The sequence below is a fragment of the Kryptolebias marmoratus genome, linkage group LG19 (genome assembly GCF_001649575.2).
Source record: "Kryptolebias marmoratus isolate JLee-2015 linkage group LG19, ASM164957v2, whole genome shotgun sequence".
NCBI lineage: Eukaryota > Metazoa > Chordata > Actinopteri > Cyprinodontiformes > Rivulidae > Kryptolebias > Kryptolebias marmoratus.
The window spans coordinates 1,155,103-1,174,192 of NC_051448.1; the positions used below are offsets into that span (position 1 = coordinate 1,155,103).

At 46.5% G+C, this 19,090-nt stretch overlaps 4 protein-coding genes across 5 annotated transcripts in view; 1 reads left to right on the forward strand and 3 right to left on the reverse strand.

Moving 5' to 3' along the window:
• taf1b (TATA box binding protein (Tbp)-associated factor, RNA polymerase I, B) overlaps positions 1 to 1,875 on the reverse strand; it is a 12,686-nt gene extending 10,811 nt beyond the window's left edge. Inside the window, exons 1-4 of the mRNA XM_037981694.1 lie at positions 1,705 to 1,875; positions 743 to 841; positions 554 to 641; positions 8 to 148 (exon numbers count right to left, since the gene is read on the reverse strand). Of these exons, the coding sequence (XP_037837622.1) occupies positions 8 to 148; positions 554 to 641; positions 743 to 841; positions 1,705 to 1,722 (346 nt within the window). The 5' untranslated portion in view covers positions 1,723 to 1,875. The remainder of the gene's footprint in view (positions 1 to 7; positions 149 to 553; positions 642 to 742; positions 842 to 1,704) is intronic.
• A 1,341-nt stretch (positions 1,876 to 3,216) lies between these two features.
• On the forward strand, positions 3,217 to 11,919 carry adam17b (ADAM metallopeptidase domain 17b). Its single transcript, XM_017439234.3, has 18 exons — positions 3,217 to 3,513; positions 4,335 to 4,467; positions 4,545 to 4,678; positions 5,402 to 5,490; positions 5,588 to 5,765; positions 6,174 to 6,304; positions 6,378 to 6,464; positions 6,533 to 6,643; positions 6,755 to 6,899; positions 6,976 to 7,067; positions 7,165 to 7,317; positions 7,658 to 7,857; positions 7,935 to 8,038; positions 8,423 to 8,557; positions 8,973 to 9,103; positions 9,566 to 9,733; positions 9,822 to 9,878; positions 10,197 to 11,919. The coding sequence occupies exons 1-18, from the start codon at positions 3,444 to 3,446 to the stop codon at positions 10,584 to 10,586; spliced, it is 2,508 nt and encodes an 835-aa protein (XP_017294723.1). The 5' UTR covers positions 3,217 to 3,443; the 3' UTR covers positions 10,587 to 11,919.
• A 539-nt stretch (positions 11,920 to 12,458) lies between these two features.
• cpsf3 (cleavage and polyadenylation specific factor 3) lies at positions 12,459 to 17,350 on the reverse strand. Its single transcript, XM_017439212.3, has 18 exons — positions 17,159 to 17,350; positions 16,846 to 16,909; positions 16,671 to 16,768; positions 16,104 to 16,232; positions 15,706 to 15,883; positions 15,528 to 15,617; positions 15,172 to 15,322; positions 14,909 to 15,084; positions 14,686 to 14,844; positions 14,465 to 14,611; positions 14,235 to 14,387; positions 14,052 to 14,160; positions 13,691 to 13,789; positions 13,363 to 13,457; positions 13,143 to 13,230; positions 12,994 to 13,060; positions 12,780 to 12,876; positions 12,459 to 12,680 (listed from the first exon to the last, which is right to left on the reverse strand). The coding sequence occupies exons 1-18, from the start codon at positions 17,227 to 17,229 to the stop codon at positions 12,591 to 12,593; spliced, it is 2,061 nt and encodes a 686-aa protein (XP_017294701.1). The 5' UTR covers positions 17,230 to 17,350; the 3' UTR covers positions 12,459 to 12,590.
• Positions 17,351 to 17,695: 345 nt separating this feature from the next.
• The window catches only part of asap2b (ArfGAP with SH3 domain, ankyrin repeat and PH domain 2b), a 30,643-nt gene continuing 29,248 nt past the window's right edge, over positions 17,696 to 19,090 (reverse strand). The window contains exons 27-28 of one of the 2 annotated variants that reach the window (XM_017439233.3): positions 18,959 to 19,075; positions 17,696 to 18,410 (exon numbers count right to left, since the gene is read on the reverse strand). In XM_017439233.3, the coding sequence (XP_017294722.1) occupies positions 18,336 to 18,410; positions 18,959 to 19,075 (192 nt within the window). In that variant the 3' untranslated portion in view covers positions 17,696 to 18,335. Of the gene's footprint in view, positions 18,411 to 18,958; positions 19,079 to 19,090 lie in introns of both variants that reach the window. The other variant, XM_017439232.3, reaches the window with a different exon arrangement.

Here is a 19,090-nt window from a genome sequence, read left to right on the forward strand (position 1 = left end):
GACGGGCCCGGCCGCCGCCGGAGGATCGGCGAGATCCGAACAGACCGCACCTTAAAGCGAGGACCGAGTCCCAGTCGGAGCAGAGCGTCGGCCTGGTTCTTCAGGATGAACTGGAAACCCTCGCAGGCCGTCCAGGCGAAGCCGTGCCCTGAGGAACGCCACAAAACTCTGGTTACGCTGTAAACGTTTGTGTGTGTGAGTCTGTCTGTGAGTGTGTTTGTGTGAGTCTGTCTGTGTGTGTGTGAGTCTGTCTGTGAGTGTGTTTGTGTGAGTCTGTCTGTGTGTGTGTGAGTCTGTCTGTGAGTGTGTGTCATGAAGGTTCAAGTTAAAACCTGTTAAAGTATCATTTTCCAGTCAAACTGAGGTTTGATTTGTTTACATCAACCCAACCATCAGCCGCTCTGAGGCGTTCAAACTTCTGCATGAAGCGTTTCAGCTCCGGGCTCGTAAAATCAAAGAATAACAACGACGCTGCTAAAAACCGAGATCGGAGTGAGCCGCCTCCCCGACAGGACGCAGGGGTTCTGAGTGAGGAAGAGGAGGGAACACTGACCCTCCCTCTTCGTTCTTGGACCCTTGCTGATGGTGCTGATTCTGCTGGAGCCCTGAACCACAGTCGGGTCCTCCACGTCTCTGGTTCTCTGAGGACAGAACAGAACCCAGTGACCGCAGTTTTATTAAGACCATCTGGAACAGAACTGACCCCAGACCAGCTGATGTTTGTTTGTTTGTTGTTGTTTACCTCGATGACGTTGTGGCAGGACCTGCAGTAGAAGCGACCCTCGTCTGAGATGCCCCAGTCCACCGCGGCGCACTGAGCGCAGGGCTGCCCGTATCCTGCCTGAACAGAAACACAGAAACTAAAACCAACTTCTTTTCATGTTGATGCAACCTGAGCCGCAGCAACTCGAGATTTAGCTTTTATTTTGACAATTATTCATCAAAACCTGATGAATAATGACCTGATTGTCTGAAAGACTACAGATAATTTATTAGAGCCAATTTACTGCAGTTTACGCGACTTTATTAAACTCAAAGAACTAACTTTGGATACAAAAACCACATATCTGTGTCCTGAAGCTGTTGACTGAGAGTCAGATATTTTATCATATTTTGTATTTTAAACAGGCGTACAGATTTAACTGCTCCCCCAAATATTTAACCAGCTAATATCTGATGGTTTTAGACTAATAATCATTTTTAATTAAAGTATTTTAACTGAAGCTGGTAAAAAGTTAGCAAATCAGGGTGAAAGAAAAACAATAAAATTGCAAGAAAACTCAAAGAATATTGCTGTTTTTATGAAAACATGTTTTAGAATCGATTTTAAAACTAAATAATAAACATAAAAATAACAAATTAGCAAACAAACACAAAAACTAAAAAAAATAGAAGCAAACCAGAAAACAATCATTAAATTAGACTTTTGCAAACAAACATCAACAATTTTTTTGTAAAAACTTTAATTTAAGATTCTTCGTTAGTACATCTTTGCCGAATTTTAACTCGACCCTGGAACATTCGGTGGCAGCTGTTAAAATGAATTTAATTAGCGTCAGAATCCTCAATGTTTATGAAAAAAGACAATTAAAGACGTTTAAATAACGGAGTTTGGCGCGAAGCGACCAGCTAACGCCGACATTCTTCTTCAGGTTAAATTTACAGCCGATTTATTGAAAAACTGCACGTTTTAGCGGGATTTACCGTCTCTTCTTCATCCATGGCGACCTAAAAACAGGAGTTTAGCGATGAGGTTTGGATTTTTATCAGGTCCTATTTTCACCGACACGAGGAAACGGAAAGTTGTGACGATTTTTTCTTCGTTGGTTTCCTGTGCACAGAGAGCGCCGCTTCTGCCGCCAACAGGCCGCGGGTGGAACTACACCCCCCAGTCAGTGAAATTAACTTTAAACTTTTTAAACTAGGAAACATCCGGGTACTTTTACTGAATTAACCCAAAATATGACCTTCTAACAGAAGGTTACCTGGAGAGTTAACACCTGTTGTTTATCCTAAAGACATTCCGCGATGTTTAGACTGAGAAAACACAGATTTTATTTATTTATTGACAGTTTGGTGCTTGGTTCGGTTTGTTCCGCCTCGGTGTTTCGGAGGATCTGGTCTCTGGTTTAAAAGAGGATTTGGATGAGGTCAGAGATTAAAAATAGACGCGCCAGATGTTTCCGTTATTCTCTTACGTCACGATCCGAGTCGCTTTTCCTTTCATCTCTGTTTGTTTGTTTATTTGTTGATTTTTTTGTGAAATATTATGTTTTCTTCTTCTACGGTTTGGTAAATAAAATCAGGGCCGCTCTGATTCTTCCCTCACGAGCTCCGGCAGAAGTCGCTCTGCGTTGCGCGCACGAGCGCGTCAAGTTCGAGACAACACGAGCAGCGAGGCGGGGCGGATTTTCAAATTAAAACCCGGCTCCGGGACTTATTTCCATCCGATTCTTTTATAAACTTATAAATCTGCCTCAGAGGAAAATCTGAACTGAAATGATATTAAATAAAACAAAAATTAGAAGAAGTTATTATTATTATACTAAAACAAGAGTTTTAGACTGTGATACATTTTAAAAACCTGAGCGTTGTGACTTTTTTTATTCCTAATGTTCAACTGTATTTATTTTCTGCTATCCTTTCATATTTTTATGATTATTAAAAGTCATGACTGTATTTTTACATCACTTGTTCCAAGAAGAATAACAGCAATAATCAATTAAAAAAAGCACCTGACTTTGGTTTAGTTTTTTAACTGTCTCTGTTTTGCTCTTTTTGAAGTTCAGATTTTCATGTTTTCTTTTGTATTTTAAGAATTTTTACACTAAAGTCTAAATCAGTCCAAATTAATAAATTGTTTAAGTTACTTGGGTTTCATTATTGTATTTATTATTATTGTATTTGTTAAAAAATTATTTGGTTAATAAATATGGTAATAATACAGATATAACGGTTTAATCTGCTTGTTTCTATAAAAACTGCATCAGTTAAATCAATTATTTGTATTTACAGTAATGTGTAAAAGTCTTCAGCCACTCCATTTTTTAAAAAAAGAAAGACTATTACAGTTAAAACATCCAGATAATATTTCTTTTTCAGATGCATTTGAACCCTTTTCTGATCCAGTTTTTACTCTCTGTTCCTTTTTCCGAACAGCGGGTTTGAGCCGTGCTGTTACTGTGAAGGCCGCCGGGCCTACTTCCGGCCCGCAGCCTCGGTCCTCGCCAGCTTTCCTCCGCGGCTCTCGGTCTTCCTGGTTCCGCGGACTGGAGGCGTACTTTCTGCCCGCTTTTTGCTAACAATGACTTCTGCTGTGGGAAAACCGAGTTTCTTCCAGAGAACTCGTGTGAAGTCAGAAGTTTGAGGAGTTGGTTCTGTTGGTTCCGCTGGTCCCGTTGGTTCTGTAGGTTCTGCGGGTTCCTCCGGTCCGTCTGTCCATCATGGGACCGCAGCTCAGCCTCTTCTCGGTTCTTGTGGTTTTAACCGCGGCAGCCGCAGACCCGCAGCTCGGTGAGAATTAAAACAAGTTTTATTATAAAGTTGGATGAAAATCTGATGATTTTATTCCGTTTATTGAGGAGAAAAGTTGATTTTCTGGTCGAAGTTATGGAGCTCCGCAGCTGCCAGAAAACACGTAAATCTGATCAAATTTAAAAGTTAAAATAATTCATCTGAGACAATTTGATAAATTGTTACCAGTTTGGTGAGTTTTAAATCATGACTGAGTTTATTCAGAAAGTAAAATGTTATTAAAATTGTTAAAAATATGGAATACTATTAATGCCATAAGAAATAAAAACTAAGAATGAACTTTTTATGTTTGAAATACAACTTAGATTTAAATTAAAAATACTGGCGTTGTGCTTTTAATTTATTACTGTTATTATTACGAGATAATAAATTACTAGCTAGAAGCACTTTATTCTTTTAACTTTTTTAAAACAAGAATAATTTACATGTTTGATTAAATACAGAATAAAAAGATAAATCAAAGAATTGGTTTTCAAACCTAATGAAGTCAGTTTGTAGTTAATGTTGTCGTTTCTTATCGTTTAGTTTCAGTTTTTTAATTTATTCGTCCTTCGAGGTATTTATTTGTCTTTATTTAGTTTTCCTGTTCAGCTGTTTATTAAACCTGTTTTAATATTCAGTAAAAGTTAATGTTTGAGTTTATTTTTTTAATTTTTACCATTTTTAAGTTGAGTCCATGATGTGTTCAGCTATAAAACATCTGTTTGCAGGAAAACAAAGTTTTATTTAGGTAAAGTTCAGGTTCTTTCTGTGGTCCGGTCCACCTGTGGTTCCTGGTTCAGGTGTCCTTTCCTCTGCAGACGCTCTCAGCTCCATGTTGGACGACTTCGATGTCCTTCCGTTGTCCAGCCTGCAGACTCACTCTGTCCGCCGCAGAGATGTCCAGACTCAGACTCACCTGGAGAAGCTGGTGACCTTCAGCGCCTTGCAGAGGTCAGGCTCGACTCGCACTCTTTAACGCGTGAACACATGAACGCCGCCTTCACCCCGCTGTGTGTCCCCGAGCGCAGACACTTCAGGCTCTACCTGAGAACCAACAACGAGATCTTCGCCGAGGACTTCCGAGCCGTGGTCGTGGACGAGGACGGCCGGGAGCGAACCGTCCCAGTCAACAGACACAACTACTTCAGCGGACACGTCATCGGTAACGGATCTGAGCTCACCCGCAACCACAGTTTCCACTTATAGTCCTTTCAAAATAAAAGACGATGGCAGTTTTTTTAAAAATCAGCGTTGGTTTCTGTTCGGTTTAAACGTTTATGGGACTGAAGTTTGGGAGGTTTTAAAGTTTAAAGTATGGATTTAGGCTGTTATATAAAAATAATGCAGTCAGAAATTGTTCACGTTCAGATATTTACTTTTTTTTTGTATTTAATGAGTTAAAAACTGAAAACTGTTTGTTTTTTTGTAAAGTATTTATTTGTAGTTATTATCCTTTATAAAAATAGACTCTGTTCCACCTTTTGAATGAAATCCTCCTGAAGACGTTCAGATGATCTGAGGTTCTGGACCGGTTCTGGTTCTGGTTCTGGTTGTTGTAGTTTTTCAGAAGATGATTGTAGTTTGTGACTTTTCTCTTATAAAAACAGTCAGATTAGAAGTAAATGTAGTGTAATATTTATTAAAATGCGTTCAGATTTGTTTGATTTGTGACGCCGGTCTGACATCCAGAACCAGGACCGGAAATCCTTATTGGATCAGAATGTTCTGGGCTGCAGCTGGAACCGACCAACCGGGTCTTGTTTTCGGGGGAAGGTTTCAGAAAGGAGACAGAAATGTAAAGAATTTATCCTCCTGAGGCAGCGTCTGAGTTTTATCTGCGGTTTGAGCAAATTAAACCTTCAGTTTGTGTTTCTCTCTCTTCCAGGGGAGGAAAACTCTCGAGTTCAGGCTCATATAGACGACAACGAGTTCTCGGCTCACATCCTGACTGACGAGGCAGAGTACAACGTCGAGGTGTGTACAAGTACAACACGTAGTACAAACATAGATATTAGTACAACTTGTAAACGTTTGTGTAAAGTTTCCTGAGCGGTCGTTAAATGTCCCTCAGCCTCTGTGGAGATTCACCACGGCGCCCCCTGATGGTCGACTCCTGATCTACCGCTCAGAGGACATCAGGAACATCAGCCGGCTGCAGCGACCCGCCGTCTGCGGCTATTTGGCGCCCGAGTCCTCCCACCTCCTCCCCTCCGGCGCCAGGACAGCCGAGTCGGAGCGCGAGGACGAAGGTTGGTGGACGTGAAGAACGATGGAGGAAGGTTTCTGTCTCGGGTTATCGCCTTGTTCTGTCTTGTTTTGTTTAAAAAAGAAATAACAAATGTCTTTGTGCTGTGAGGAACTGAGGTTTGCAGGTGTTCTCAGTCTCTGACCCACACCGCCGCTCGAGACATTCACTCACCAGAACCGGTACTTCCTGTCGGGTTTGACCCAAATAACGGCGGGAGTTTGTGAGATTTGTGTGACCTTAGCTCAACTTGATCATATGTGTCTTCAGTCCAGTTTCAGTGAGACTTCGGCTCTAAAGGGACATCATTTTTCTAACGTCAGCAGAAACTGAGAACCTTAAAGGTTCAAACAGACAGAAAACGATGGAAACAGAGACTAAAACACCTGAAATGAGTCGTTTTTCTGCTCAGAGTCGGCGTCGAGAAGGAAACGTCAGGTTTACGACCACAAGAAGAACACGTGTTCTCTGCTGCTGGTGGCCGACCATCGTTTCTTCGAACACATGGGCCGAGGCGAGGAGAGCACCACCCTCAACTACCTGGTGAGGACAAACGCCTCCACCGCCAGCCGCCGGCCCGCCGGCCCGCTAACGCACCTCCTGTCCGTGTTTCCAGATCGAGCTGATCGATCGCGTGGACGACATCTACAGGAACACGTCATGGGACGAAGAGTTCAGCGGGTACGGGGTTCAGATCCAGCAGGTGAGGGAGCTGGTTCCTGGATGAGCCGACGCTCCGCAGGTATCAGACTGACGTGTCTCTGCTGTCAGATCATCATCGAGAACAGTTCCACGCCGGTTCCTCCGGGAGGAAGTCACTTCAACATGAGGGGGAGTCCCGTGAAGGAAAAGGACGTTTGGGATGTGAAGAAGCTGCTGGAGGTAAAACCCACTGAGAGGAAGAATTCTGGGCGGAGACGTGAGACAGATGAGTGTCTCTGAGGACGCTTCGTGACCTGACGTCCGTTTGTCTGTTTGTCCGTCCTCCTGCAGCAGTTCAGCGTGGACATCGCAGAGAAAGCCTCCAAGGTTTGCCTGGCTCACCTCTTCACCTATCAGGACTTTGACGAAGGCACGCTGGGTCTGGCCTATGTGGCGCCGTCCAAACCAGACATCCCCGGAGGTCTCTGCTCCAAATGTGAGTCCCGCCGCCGCTCCGTCCTGATTGGTTCCTGCCGTCTTTGTCTCCATGAATCCTGCGGTTCTGCTTTCAGCTTGTCCTTCATCTGCTAACAAACACGGAGCCATTTATCTCAACACGGGCCTGACCAGCACCAAGAACTACGGCAAGACCATCCTGACCAAGGTGGGCTTTTAGGCCGACAGTCTGGTTCTGATCCAAACCTCTTTTAGATCCGCTGTAGCTTGTTCTGCTCAGAACCGATCGCGTGTCGTCTCCGCAGGAAGCGGACCTGGTGACGACCCACGAGCTCGGCCATAACTTCGGAGCGGAGCACGACCCGGACAACTTGCCGTACTGCGCCCCCCGGGAGGACCAGGGGGGGAAATACGTCATGTACCCCATCGCCGTGAGCGGAGATCACCTGAACAACAAGGTGCTGATCAGAACTTTGATCTGGACCGGACCAGATCGAATTACAAACACGTCGAAATGTACAGCTAAACAGAAGCTAAATATAACAAATCTGTAGCTAAATGCTAAGATTAGCTAAAGGCTAAAACAGGAAGAAAACAGCAGCATAAGAAGACAGAAACCAGCCGAAGGTTTTTAAAGGAGCTGAATTCATGTTTATGGGGCAAAATTGTGTAAATAAAGTGAAATAATTCAAAAAGAGTCCGAGCATCTTCTCCCCGATGCAGCTGAACGTTTTGACAAACGTTCCTTCCAACAGGAAACAGTCTGACTCACGTTCTCAGCTGTTTTTGTGTCGGCAGCAATTCTCCAACTGCAGCAAACGCTCCATCGTGGAGCGGCTGCGCTCGAAGGCGGCGTCCTGCTTCAAGGAGAGGAACGTCAACGTGTGCGGGAACTCCCGGGTGGAGCAGGGCGAGGAGTGCGACCCGGGGCTGCTGCAGATCAACTCGGATAAATGCTGCACGGCGGACTGCAGGCTTAAGCCCGGAGCGCAGTGCAGGTCCGGTTCTGTCCGGCGGGTTTGGGTTTGGTCCGTGCCGCGGTTCTCTGAGCTCATCGCCCCGTCTCTGTGCTCAGTGACAGGAACAGCGCCTGCTGCAAAGACTGCAGCTTCCAGGTCCGAGGGGAGGTCTGCCAGGAGCCCATCAACGCCACCTGTAAGGGCCACTCCTACTGCACAGGTGAGCCGCTGCCGGACGGTTCTGACCCGGTCAGTAGAACTTCATCCGCTTCCAACCAATGAGGATTCTGAGGCTTTTATTTGACCCGTTCAGGTCAGTTTGTGGTTTCGACTGCTGAATTACAGGTGAACTTCTGCTGAATTGTAGCTGAATGACTGCTGAATTATAGCTGAACGGCTGCTTAATGACAGCTAAATGACTGCTGAATTACAGCTGAATTACAGCTGAACGACTGCTGAACGACCACCGAAACAACCTGAACCTGAGCTGCTGAAGCTGAACAGAGGCTAAAATAAAACGAAAATAAAAACATTTTCTCTGCTTCCCCTCAGCAGATCAGAACAAACAGATAATCGAGTAAAACTAGTTGTTTTGTGTCGACAGGAAGCAGCAGCGAGTGTCCTCCTCCAGAGGACGCTCGGGACAAAACGATGTGTTTGGACAACGGGGAGTGTCGGCAGGGAGAGTGCGTTCCTTTCTGTCAGGCCGTCCTGAAGCTGAAGCCCTGCGCCTGCAACGGTAAACCCTGCATCACGTGACGAGACTCACTCTTATCAAGCTTTTTGTCTCTGAGGGACAAAGAAGCAGGAAAAGTTTTCTTTCTGACCTTGTTGCCACAGAAAACAAAGATTCTTTTATTCTGTTGGATTTTTTCTTGTTCCAGTTGAAGTTTAAAGTTTTAAAGTGCTGCACAACCTGCAGATAATAAAACACAAGAAGCCTGAAAGTTCCTAAAGGTTGGAACAGTTTAAGAGAAAACTTTTAATGTTTATTTATCTGCAGACAATATGAGCCCAGGTTGTTTCGTTAATCCTAATTTATTGGTTATTATTCTTTTATTCCTTTGAACCCAGCAGCTCTTTGTGTTGAAAACATTTAAAGATGTGAGGATTGTAATGTGTTTTTAGTTTGATCTTTGTTGTGTTTTTTCCAGAAACGAACTCGTCCTGTAAGGTCTGCTGTCGGAACAGCTCCGGGATCTGCGCCCCCTACCAGGACAAGGGAGGCAACTTCCTGTTCCTGCGGAAAGGCAAACCCTGCACCGTGGGCTTCTGCAACGAAGTGGTGAGACGATTCATCAGTCGGACACTTGGACCCGATCAAGACCCGGTTTCATCTTGTTTGTTGTGCCTTCTGGTTGGAGGCGCTGTGGAGTCCATCTTTATGACCCCCAACATCCCTGCTGACCCTAAACTAAGGTTTTACTTTGAGTTCAGGGTCAAAACGTGAGTCTCACGCTTTCACAGGAAGGATTTAGGTCTTCCCTGTAGAAGATTCTGGGTTCCACCAGCGTGTTCTGGATCAGAGGGGAGGAAAAGGAGCTGTAAAAATGAGATCTTTGGCCTTATTGTTCAGGTTTGCACAGATCTGTTCGCCTTTGAGGACAGATGTTTAGATTCCTCCATGACACGAGAACTTAAAGCCTAGAAGAAGAGGGGCATCATCTCTGCCCAACAGAATCCAAACATGGGGCCATGATGATGTAAATCCTCAGTAGAGATGGTTTAACTCATGTAATCTGTGCAGGGGAAGTGCATGAAGCAGGTGCAGGACGTGGTGGAGCGTCTGTGGGACTTCATCGACAAGCTTGACATCAACACGTTCAGAAAGTTCCTGGCAGATAACATCGTGGGCTCCGTGGTGGTGTTCTCACTCCTCTTCTGGGTTCCTTTCAGCATCCTGGTCCACTGTGTGGTGAGAACCTCTTTACTTTTTATCGTATACGTCTTTTCACTTTTAAAAAACACTCTAAATGATGGTCTGTAACTTGTTGTTTCTTCAGGACAAGAAGATGGACAGACAGTACGAACAGACCACCAAGTCTCTGTTTTTCTCTAGTGTGAGTATAAATGTCCAGAGATGAGATGAGTCCGTTAGTAATCGGTCGGACCGTCTGCCTGGTGTTTATGTAGATGTTCTGTTGGATGAGTGGATGAACGGATCATGAATGAATGAATGTACTGGCTGCAGTCAGAGGTTCTGAGGTCGTTTGGTGGGACGGACGAGTCGGGGACCAAGGACTCAGCCTTGAGGAGCTCCTGAGGATCTTCGTTTTTACAGAACGTCCTCAGTCTGCTGTCAGACTTTTGTGTCAGAAAACTTCAGATAAAAGAGCACATCTGGTTTGTATCATTTCATCAGTTTTTTATTTTCCCAGAATGCCGAGCTCCTGAGCAGCCTGGATTCTGCTTCTGTCCGGATCTTCAAGCTTCCAAGCTTCCCAGCCGGTCCAGTTCGCCTCCAGCTGAGCGGCGGCCCCCAGCAGACCAGCAGCCCGCCGATCTTCAGCTCCGGCGCCGCTCCGGGCCACACCCCCCAAGCGCTGGACAGCCCCCGCATGGCTACCATCCACGAGGACCCCAGCTTGGACTCCCACCTGGCAACAGAGGAGCTGGAGAAGGCGTTCGGGCGTCCAGCCGGAGCCGGGGCGACTCGGCGCTCCTTCGAGGACCTGACGGAGAAAAGCCCGATGAGTCGCAGTCAGAAGTCGAAGCTGTTCCGACTGCAGAGACAGCATCAGATCGACAGCAAGGAGACGCAGTGCTGAGGGACACCGGCAGGGGGCGCCAGACTCATCAGGGCACCACAGTCTCAGACCCGTTCATCGTTATCCCGTCTCAAACACAACTTCCTGTTCTGAGCAGCGAGGATCCATCAGAGCAGATGGTTCTTATCTGTTGGTCTCCTTTCAGGTGATAAAACCCAGACCTCCCTCTCCAGCTTCTCCTGGAGGATCCTGAAGGTGTTCCCAGACCCGAGAGGATTCAGAATCCCTGCAGAGTTCCGGGTCTGTCCCAGGATCTCCTCTGAGGAGGAGACGTCCTCATCTGAAGCTTGAGTTTGTTCCTCAGCAGCTGACGGATGACGTCCCACCCTTTAGGATGGTTCCTGAACGCCTCACATTGAAACAAAGCTGTCGCCTGTAGAAACTTCGGATCAAACATCTGGGATGGATGGTTCAGTTGTTTCTTCACATTCTGGTCTTCAGTCATAACGATACTTTTAAACTGACGTTCGGCCGCCGGATTCAGACTCTGATCGGTGCTTGGAGCCTCGGAGCCCTGAGTTGTCAGGAATAAAAAGTCCCTCCCAGAGTTGGTTTAAGCAGCAGAACAACCAGATCCTGGATTTTCTCTGAACGTCTGTGAGGGCGTTCTTGTCGAGTCTTTACTCCCGCCTCCTCCCGAAGCTGCACCATCATTCGGCTGGATCTGTCCTCGTCTTCATCATCTGTTCAGCCTTCTGTTGGAGCAGCCTTCATTTGTCTTCTGAGCTCCTGGTTCCTGAAAAACTCATCCAGAACCTCAGGTGTTCCTCTGCAGAGTGGACCCGTCCCCCAAAACATGAGGTAGGATGGACGGACCAATCAGACCAATCAGAACTCACCCCTCCCCTCTCTGTTGTCATGGTTACCAAAGCTCGTCCACTTTTATTTTGAAATGTAAGATTTTAGGATTTTTTAGTTCAAGTCATTTACCTCCTTTTATAACAAAATATTTTTTATAAAAAACAAAACATTGAATTAAAAAAAAAGACAAAAAAAGTTCAAATTTCTGATTTCTTCAAAGTTTTAAAGTTTAAAAACGACTCGTGTTGCTTCTGAAACAATCAGCTTTAAAACCAAAGATCTGAAACAAACTTCAGGGAAAATTTTTACTCTTTAAGATTTTAATTGGAGAAAAAAACTCATAGAATTAGTTTTGTCTTATTTTTGTTTTATTGTGTTAACTGTGAGTTAAGCAGCTGTTAAAGCACCAGTCTGTGGGACTTTTCTTCTTCTGTGGTATTTAAACGCACCTCGGTCAGTATTTAACGTGTTTTTATTGGGATTTCAAACCCACCGCTGCTTTCATGAGAAATAAAGTTTTTGTTAAACATTTTTCAAACATGTCTGTGAATTTATTTAAAATGTGTGAAAATAAGCAGCTTTTATTTGTTTTTAATCGTGAACATTTTGATTTTCACACTGAAGATTAAACTTTTTCAGACGTTTTTAACGACAGGAAAACTTAACGAGGTGGCTCCTTCAGCGAGCAGCTAAAGCCTTAATTATGACAGAAACGTAAAGCTCCTGTTCATCTGATTTTAGCTCCTGTTCGGCTGATTTTAGCTGCTGTTCGGCTGATTTTAGCTCCTGTTCGGCTGATTTTAGCTGCTGTTTTCTGATTTTAGCTGCTGTTCGGCTGATTTTAGCTGCTGTTTTCTGATTTTAGCTGCTGTTCGGCTGATTTTAGCTGCTGTTTTCTGATTTTAGCTGCTGTTCGGCTGATTTTAGCTGCTGTTTTCTGATTTTAGCTCCTGTTCAGCTGATTTTAGCTCCTGTTCGGCTGATTTTAGCTGCTGTTTTCTGATTTTAGCTGCTGTTCGGCTGCTCGTTGCAGATGGATGAATCGTCGTCTTCAAACAGAAACTCATAAAAATCTCTGAAATCAAAAGTTTATTTTTTTTTACAAAAAAAATGTTTCTCACAGACGTTTAGTTTTAATTCAGTAAAAAAGAAAAGAAATCAGAACTCTCAGGTGGAGTGGGCGTGGTCAGACAGTGGGCGTGGTCAGAAGGCGGGCGTGAGGGCGTCGTACAGCCGGTGGACGGAGACTTCGATCATTTCCCTTAAAGTCTCGTCTTCTGGACACGTGACTTCCTGCAGGTCACAGATCTGAGGTCAGCTTTTAACATACATACATTCAGCCTGAAGGGGGCGCTGCTGAGCCACCTGACTCCGCCCACTTATCGTACTCACTCTCGTCTCTGGGTCGACCGTCGCCGTGGCTCCGCCCACCGTCACACACAGGTTGGTACTGTCTTTGAAATTTACGCAGTCGTCCCCGAACATGTCGCTGCAACACAAGACAGCAGTCATGTTGTGTAGGGAGCTTTTATTTTGAAAGCAGCAGTGTGTGCTTGTTATGTGTGTGTGTAAGTACATGTGTGTGTGCGTGTGCGTGCGCGCTCACTGCAGCATCAGCTCCAGCCGCTCCACGAACACCTCCATGTCGAAGGCCTCCTTCTTCCCATCCAGGACTGAAACAAACAAACAAACAGTTAGACTCTCCTCTGAGTCCCTGAACGCACCGCTGCAGCCTGTCGTGTTGCATTCACTGACACTTCTGAGCATTGGGGTTGGACTGGACCTCCAGGACCACGGTGGTGACGGCGTCAGCGTACATGTCGTTCAGCGGGTTGGCGAGCCACTGAGGGAGCCAGAAGGAAACTTTGATTCTGTGATTCGGCTGTTAATCAGCCGAAGGAAACAAACTGACTCTTCAGCTGATTAAACCGATGAACAAACAGGTAAGATATTAACTGCTGTTTGTGTGTCTGACCTCCAGCAGCACCATGCCAGCTTCATGAACCAGAGTGATGCTCTGAAAGATCCGCACGGTGATTTTCTCTGCCCCCTCCACCTGCTGCACGTCACCTGCACACGCAACCACAACACACGGGTTACACAACAAAGGTTACACAAACAACACACAGGTCACACAAGAACACACAGGTCACACAACACAGGTTACACAAACAACAACACTACACACAGGTCACACACACAACGACAACAAGGTCAGAGGTTAGTGGGGTCAGAGGTCAGCAGTCAGTGGGGGGTCAGAGGTCATCAGGGTCAGAGGTCATCAGGGTCAGAGGTTCTTTTACCTGCCAGGTTCTTCAGCTGGCTGACCAGCAGGGAGATGGGTCCGGTGAACGGGATGGCCTGAGTCTGAGTCACGGTGCCGACAGACAGGTCTGTGTAGTCTGAACGCAGGAAGAAACAGAGAAAACAGAGGACCCTGAACGCAACACGGCTTTTATCTGATTAAACTCAAAGAACCAGAAACTGGATCTGAACCATCAAACTGCCCTGAAGAGATGAACGTGTGGAACAAACACTCAGTAAATTCTTATTATTAAAATAATGTTTTTATTCTCACAGACTCATCCTGTCCTGTTGGACAAACTTTGTTTCTTTCTGTTTTAATCACTAAAACCTTCAGAAACACAAACGGTCGTCACTGACTCGGCAGGTCGGACGGCGTCAGGATGTGGTAGTTGAAGTTCCTCTTCAGGAGGATCCCGGACACCCTCTGACCCTGAGAGCACTTCCTGTCTGTGAGCGAGCCCATCACCTGCAGCAGAGCATGCTGGGAGTTAGGCCTCGGTCAGAAACGCTGCTCGCGGCTCGCGGCTCGCTCGTACGCACCTTCGCCAGCTTCTCCCCCCTGAAGTTGAGCGTGACGGCCTCCGTGTTCCTCGGGTTGTGCACCTCGATGTGAACCTCGTCGTTGTCTTCGTACTCGCGGATCAGAGCCGCCTTCAGCCGGGCCATCTCGTTCTGCTCGCCGTGGACCAGAATCTGCGGAGCCAGGAGCGGACGGTGAGGACGGAGGAACAGACGTGCGCGAGCGTGTGTGCAGCGGGTCGTGTGATTACCACGTGGGGGGGTTTGAGCGCTCGGATGAACTCGCTGGTCTGCTGGTAGTCGGTGTGAGCGGAGAAGGAGATGTAGTCCACGGACATCTTCAGAGGAAGCTTCTGACCCGACATGGTGAGGATCTCCTCAGGTTCTGTCATGATGTGCTGAAAGCCACAGACAGTTTCCTTTAAGCAGCTGTGTGGAGGCGGAGCCAGACCTGACGGCGAGCCGAGCTCACCTTGGCCAGTGTTCCCTCCACGCAGTAGCCGGCGATGATGACGCCGTTCCTCCGGTCGGTGCACCAGCTCTCGAACAACTCTCGGGACAGGCCGCTCTGCATCATCCCGGGAGACGCCATCACCACGCTGGGGCCGATGTCGTCGAAGTGATCCATGCTCTGAAAACACGGAGCCGTTAGCGAGGGAAGCCCCCGGCGGGACGGCGGCCCGAGCGTCACTGACCTTCAGGTTACTGATGTGTTTGAAGACGAACGGGTTGTTGATGTTGATGGCTTTGCGGATCTTGTCGTTCATGGCGTTGATGTAGGTCTGGTAGACCGCCATGCACTTCCTGGCCAGAGACGAGGCGTAGTAGATGGGAATGTCGTGGAGCTCCGGGTGGTTCTGCCAGTACTCGTCTGGGTCCAAAACACACAAAACATGATGGAGGAGCAGTTCCCCCGACCTGCCGACGCTTCATGGTTCCGTTCTGGAACCGGACTCACCCAGGATGAGCAGCAGCTCCTGAGCCCGACCCAAAGCGAAGACCGGGATCAGACAGCGGCCCTCCCGGTTCACGATGTCGTGCACGGTGTTACAGAAGCGGGCCTCCCTCTCCTCTCGCTTCTCGTGGATGTGAGTCCCGTAGGTCGACTCCTGCCGGAAAAAGTTCCGTTAACGAGCCGCTTTACCGCCGTTACCGTAAACTTCCCCTCAGCTGTCCGCCATGGAGCCGACGTTAAATGTGTTCGTCTTTATGCTGCTTTTAGCTTTTAGCCTCAGCAGCTCCCAGCGTAAACGAAGCAGGCGGTAAATAAACCAGCCGGTAAAAGGAGGCTTAGCGGCCTGCAGACAGACTCACCGTGATGAGGATGTCCGGTTTGACACTCGGGATCTCTGCTGCCATCAGATGTCTGTCCTCCTGCCGGGAGAAGTCTCCTGTGTACAGCAGCTCCAAACAGACAAAAACATGTTTTAATCTGAAGATTTATTAAATTAAATAACATCAATAAAACTTTGGGATGTTTTTGTCGACCTACTTTGACACCGGCGATCTCGATCATGAACATGGCGGCTCCCAGGACGTGACCGGCGTGGTAACACCAGAACTTGATGCCTGCCACCTCCTTCACCTCGTGGAAGTTGATGGTCTCGATCTTCTCCATGCTGTCCTCCAGGTCCGTCTCCGTGTACAGCATGTCGTCGGCCGAGATGTTGCTGCGAGAAATGTCCAAAGGTCAAACACGACAGAAAACCTCCGGCAGGACCGGTCCAGTCCAGAACCAGGACTGGAACCATGATCTTCAGGAGACTCAGGAACAGCTGCAGGTCCAACCCAGAGACGTCTCCTCGGACACATTAATGCTCCTCAGACTAACCAACCCTGCAGACAGTCAGGTCCACCTGAAGGAGAGGTTTACCTGACGGAGAGGTGTACCTGACTTTAACGTAATCTGACAGCAGCCAGCGGTAGATGGCCTTGGAGGCGTGCGTCATGAAGGTCCGGCCTTTGAAGCTGGTCTTCTGCAGGAACCAGGGCAGAGCTCCACAGTGGTCCAGGTGGAAGCTGAGGGGAGGATCAATGAGGACGAAGTCAGGAATCCTGAACTGTAACTTCATTCACAAAGCTGCTTATAGAGATTCAAATTCACTGATCTGGATGATTTTTAACCTTACAGGTGATCTATGAAGCAAACACAAAGGATGTTTCCTTTAGAGATAAAAGAGGGAAGAACCTAAAAACTGCTCGTTTGAAAAATAAGAGCTGCTGAATTTCTGTTTGTGAAAGAAATTACTTCCACAAAACTCTGACCTCTGACCCCTGACAGACGAAGGGTCGATGGAGACAGTAAGAGACAACTTCAGGTTTCAATCGTCTCTTTCGGCAGACGGTTAAAGGGAGACAAGTTGTTGGTGGACAGAAAGACGAGTAGTGGGTGGACAGAGACATAAGTCTTCGGTGGACAGAGACACGAGTCTTCGGTGGACGGCAGCCTGAACTCACTGGCTGATGAGCAGCAGGTCGATCTCAGCCGGGTCGATCAGGTCGATGTAGGGCAGAGCGTCCATCCCCTCCAGACCAGGATGGATCCCGCAGTCCAGCTGAAACACACACAGATGTCCACATGTGTCCACACGTGTCCACAGTTTCTGCTCGTCTAACATCAGCTCAGAGTTACCATGATCTTCCTCCCCTTGAACTCCAGGATGATGCAGGACCGACCCACTTCCTGTCCGGCTCCTCTGCACACAAACGCACCATGAAGATTAAAAAACAGCTACAGGAATTCAAATATAATGATAAAAGATTCAAGCATTAACTGCTATAAATCAAATAAAACAAGCCGGTTTAAAATATTACAAGTAAACCTAATTTATAATATTTCGGTCCCGGATTCAAACCCTGTTCATATTGATCCTAACTCTGTTCATGTTTGCGGCGGGCGGAGTTCAGCGGGGCGGCCGCTGAAAAGTGTCCGCTTTTGGACTCACAGCGGGCGGATCAGCAGCTGGTCGCTCTCCTCCGCAGGAACCGTCACCTCCGCCTTCCGTTTGGCTGCCATGTTTACCGCGATAAACAACAACAACTAACAAACAAACACCTTCATCCCTCAGTCACTTTCTTAGTTACTTCAGCCACAACTTCTCTCAAAGCGTCACTTCCGGGCTGCTGGTGAAATCTGTCCGTGTAGAGACAACCCCGACCTCTCAGTGGTTCCGTTAAAGCGCTGAATAAATCTGATTCTGTTTATGTCCAGATATTAAGCATCATTAGGAGGTATTTTAAAAGGCAATGTGATACTAAAATGTTTGATTATTTGTTAAATTTTATTTAACTTTCATAAAACCTTATTTTAACACCAACAAGGTGATTTAAAAAGAACTGTTAGTTGTTAAATTAGCTTTTTTTTCTCTCAGCTCATCAAGTTTTCTTATTTTTAAACAACATTTCTGACATCTGTTAAGTTTGCAACCGAAACAGCTAAAAAGGAAAAAGGACATTAATGTAATAAAAACAGAACTCTCAGCTGGAGAACGATGTTTTTAATAAAGAAAGATTTCAGTAAAATCAACAAGACTTTCATGTTTCATCCTAAACTTTAACAGTTTCCTGCAGACAACATTAAAAAACTCAAATCATTTTAACTGTTTGACCTGAAACTTAAAGATGAAACAGATTTGATCCCAGCAGGAGAAGAAGAGTCTTTTCCATCAGAACGTGAACAGTTCTGGGTTTGGACCGCCGGGTTTTACGTCCTGAAGAACAATTTATATTATTTATAAAGTTAATAATTCAATGACCAATCTGTCCTTTTTGCCTCAATGACAAATAAGATAAAGAGAGAATAAAAACATGGAGTTAAATGTTTCTGAGTTCTTCTTTCAGTTCCGTCCTCGTTCTGCTGATCTTCCACTCAGTTTCATTTAGTTTTAATCTTCTGCACAATTAAAAAGCATCTCCAGTGTTCAGGTTCTCAGGATTTGATCAAAGCACAGATATAATTTAGAGATGTAAACAATCGTCCTGCAGCGCTCATCTTCATCAGGGAGGAAGAGTCCTCAGGTGGAACTTGAGCCTCCGGGCCGGTCTGGACCGGTCCGGACTCTGGTTTGAGTTTTGATTTGTCCTGGAGGTTTAAACGTTGCTGCTGGAGGACGTGACGTCTGGTCACTCGGTGATGAAGTGAACGAAGGTGACGGGAAACACTCCTCTCCTGGACGGCTCTCCTTCGATGTGACCGACCTGAAATCCACGAAGAAGAACAGAACTTCAGCTGCACCGCCTGAGGTCAACTAAAGACAAACATAAAAACTTCTGGACACAGATCATAACAACATCAACAGATCTGAAGAATCTGTAGAAACCTCTGAGGTCAAAGGTCAAGGCTGGTTCTGCTCAGGAACACTGTCTGTAAACACAGTTCACCGTGCTGCTTAAAGCTCTATCAGGCAAAGAAGAAGCCAGATGTGAACAGATGTGTCTCCTCTGAGGTCAGCCTGCCTCTCTGATGGTATGGGGGTGCATTAGTCCAGGTTTTAGAACAACATCTGCTCCCATCCAGGACTGTTGAACAGACAGAATGGGACAACTTTCCCCCCAAACCACAGGAAGTGCTACAGTTAGCTGCTGCTGCTATTAGCACTTGGAAAAAAACTAAATAATTCTGTGTAAATAGAAACATGAAACTGAAGACGTGGTCTCCATCCTCCTTCAATAAGCTACCTGCAGCAGGTAAGATACCCTGCTTCAACCAGCAGCAGGCAGAACTCGGACCGGGTTCTGGTACTGACCCACCACTCGCTGTCCTCCTCGTCCTCCACCACGATCACCTCCCCCTCCGTGAACGTCAGCTCGTCGGGATTATCGGCACAGCAGTTGTAGATGGCCTTCACCCTCTGGGGCCGCTGCTTCTGAAATACAAA

What these genes read in the sequence shown, in the direction of transcription:
- adam17b (XM_017439234.3), top strand. Translation starts at nt 3,444, where the DNA reads ATGGGACCGCAGCTCAGCCTCTTCTCGGTTCTTGTGGTTTTAACCGCG. An exon ending in TGGGCTTCTGCAACGAAGTG is followed by an intron (nt 9,104 to 9,565) that starts GTGAGACGATTC and finishes TAATCTGTGCAG; the next exon opens with GGGAAGTGCATGAAGCAGGT. An exon ending in AGTCTCTGTTTTTCTCTAGT is followed by an intron (nt 9,879 to 10,196) that starts GTGAGTATAAAT and finishes TTATTTTCCCAG; the next exon opens with AATGCCGAGCTCCTGAGCAG.
- cpsf3 (XM_017439212.3), bottom strand. Translation starts at nt 17,229, where the DNA reads ATGGCAGCCAAACGGAAGGCGGAGGTGACGGTTCCTGCGGAGGAGAGC. An exon ending in TCAGATTACGTTAAAGTCAG is followed by an intron (nt 15,884 to 16,103) that starts GTACACCTCTCC and finishes CATTTCTCGCAG; the next exon opens with CAACATCTCGGCCGACGACA. An exon ending in CAACCCCAATGCTCAGAAGT is followed by an intron (nt 13,061 to 13,142) that starts GTCAGTGAATGC and finishes TGTTTGTTTCAG; the next exon opens with TCCTGGATGGGAAGAAGGAG.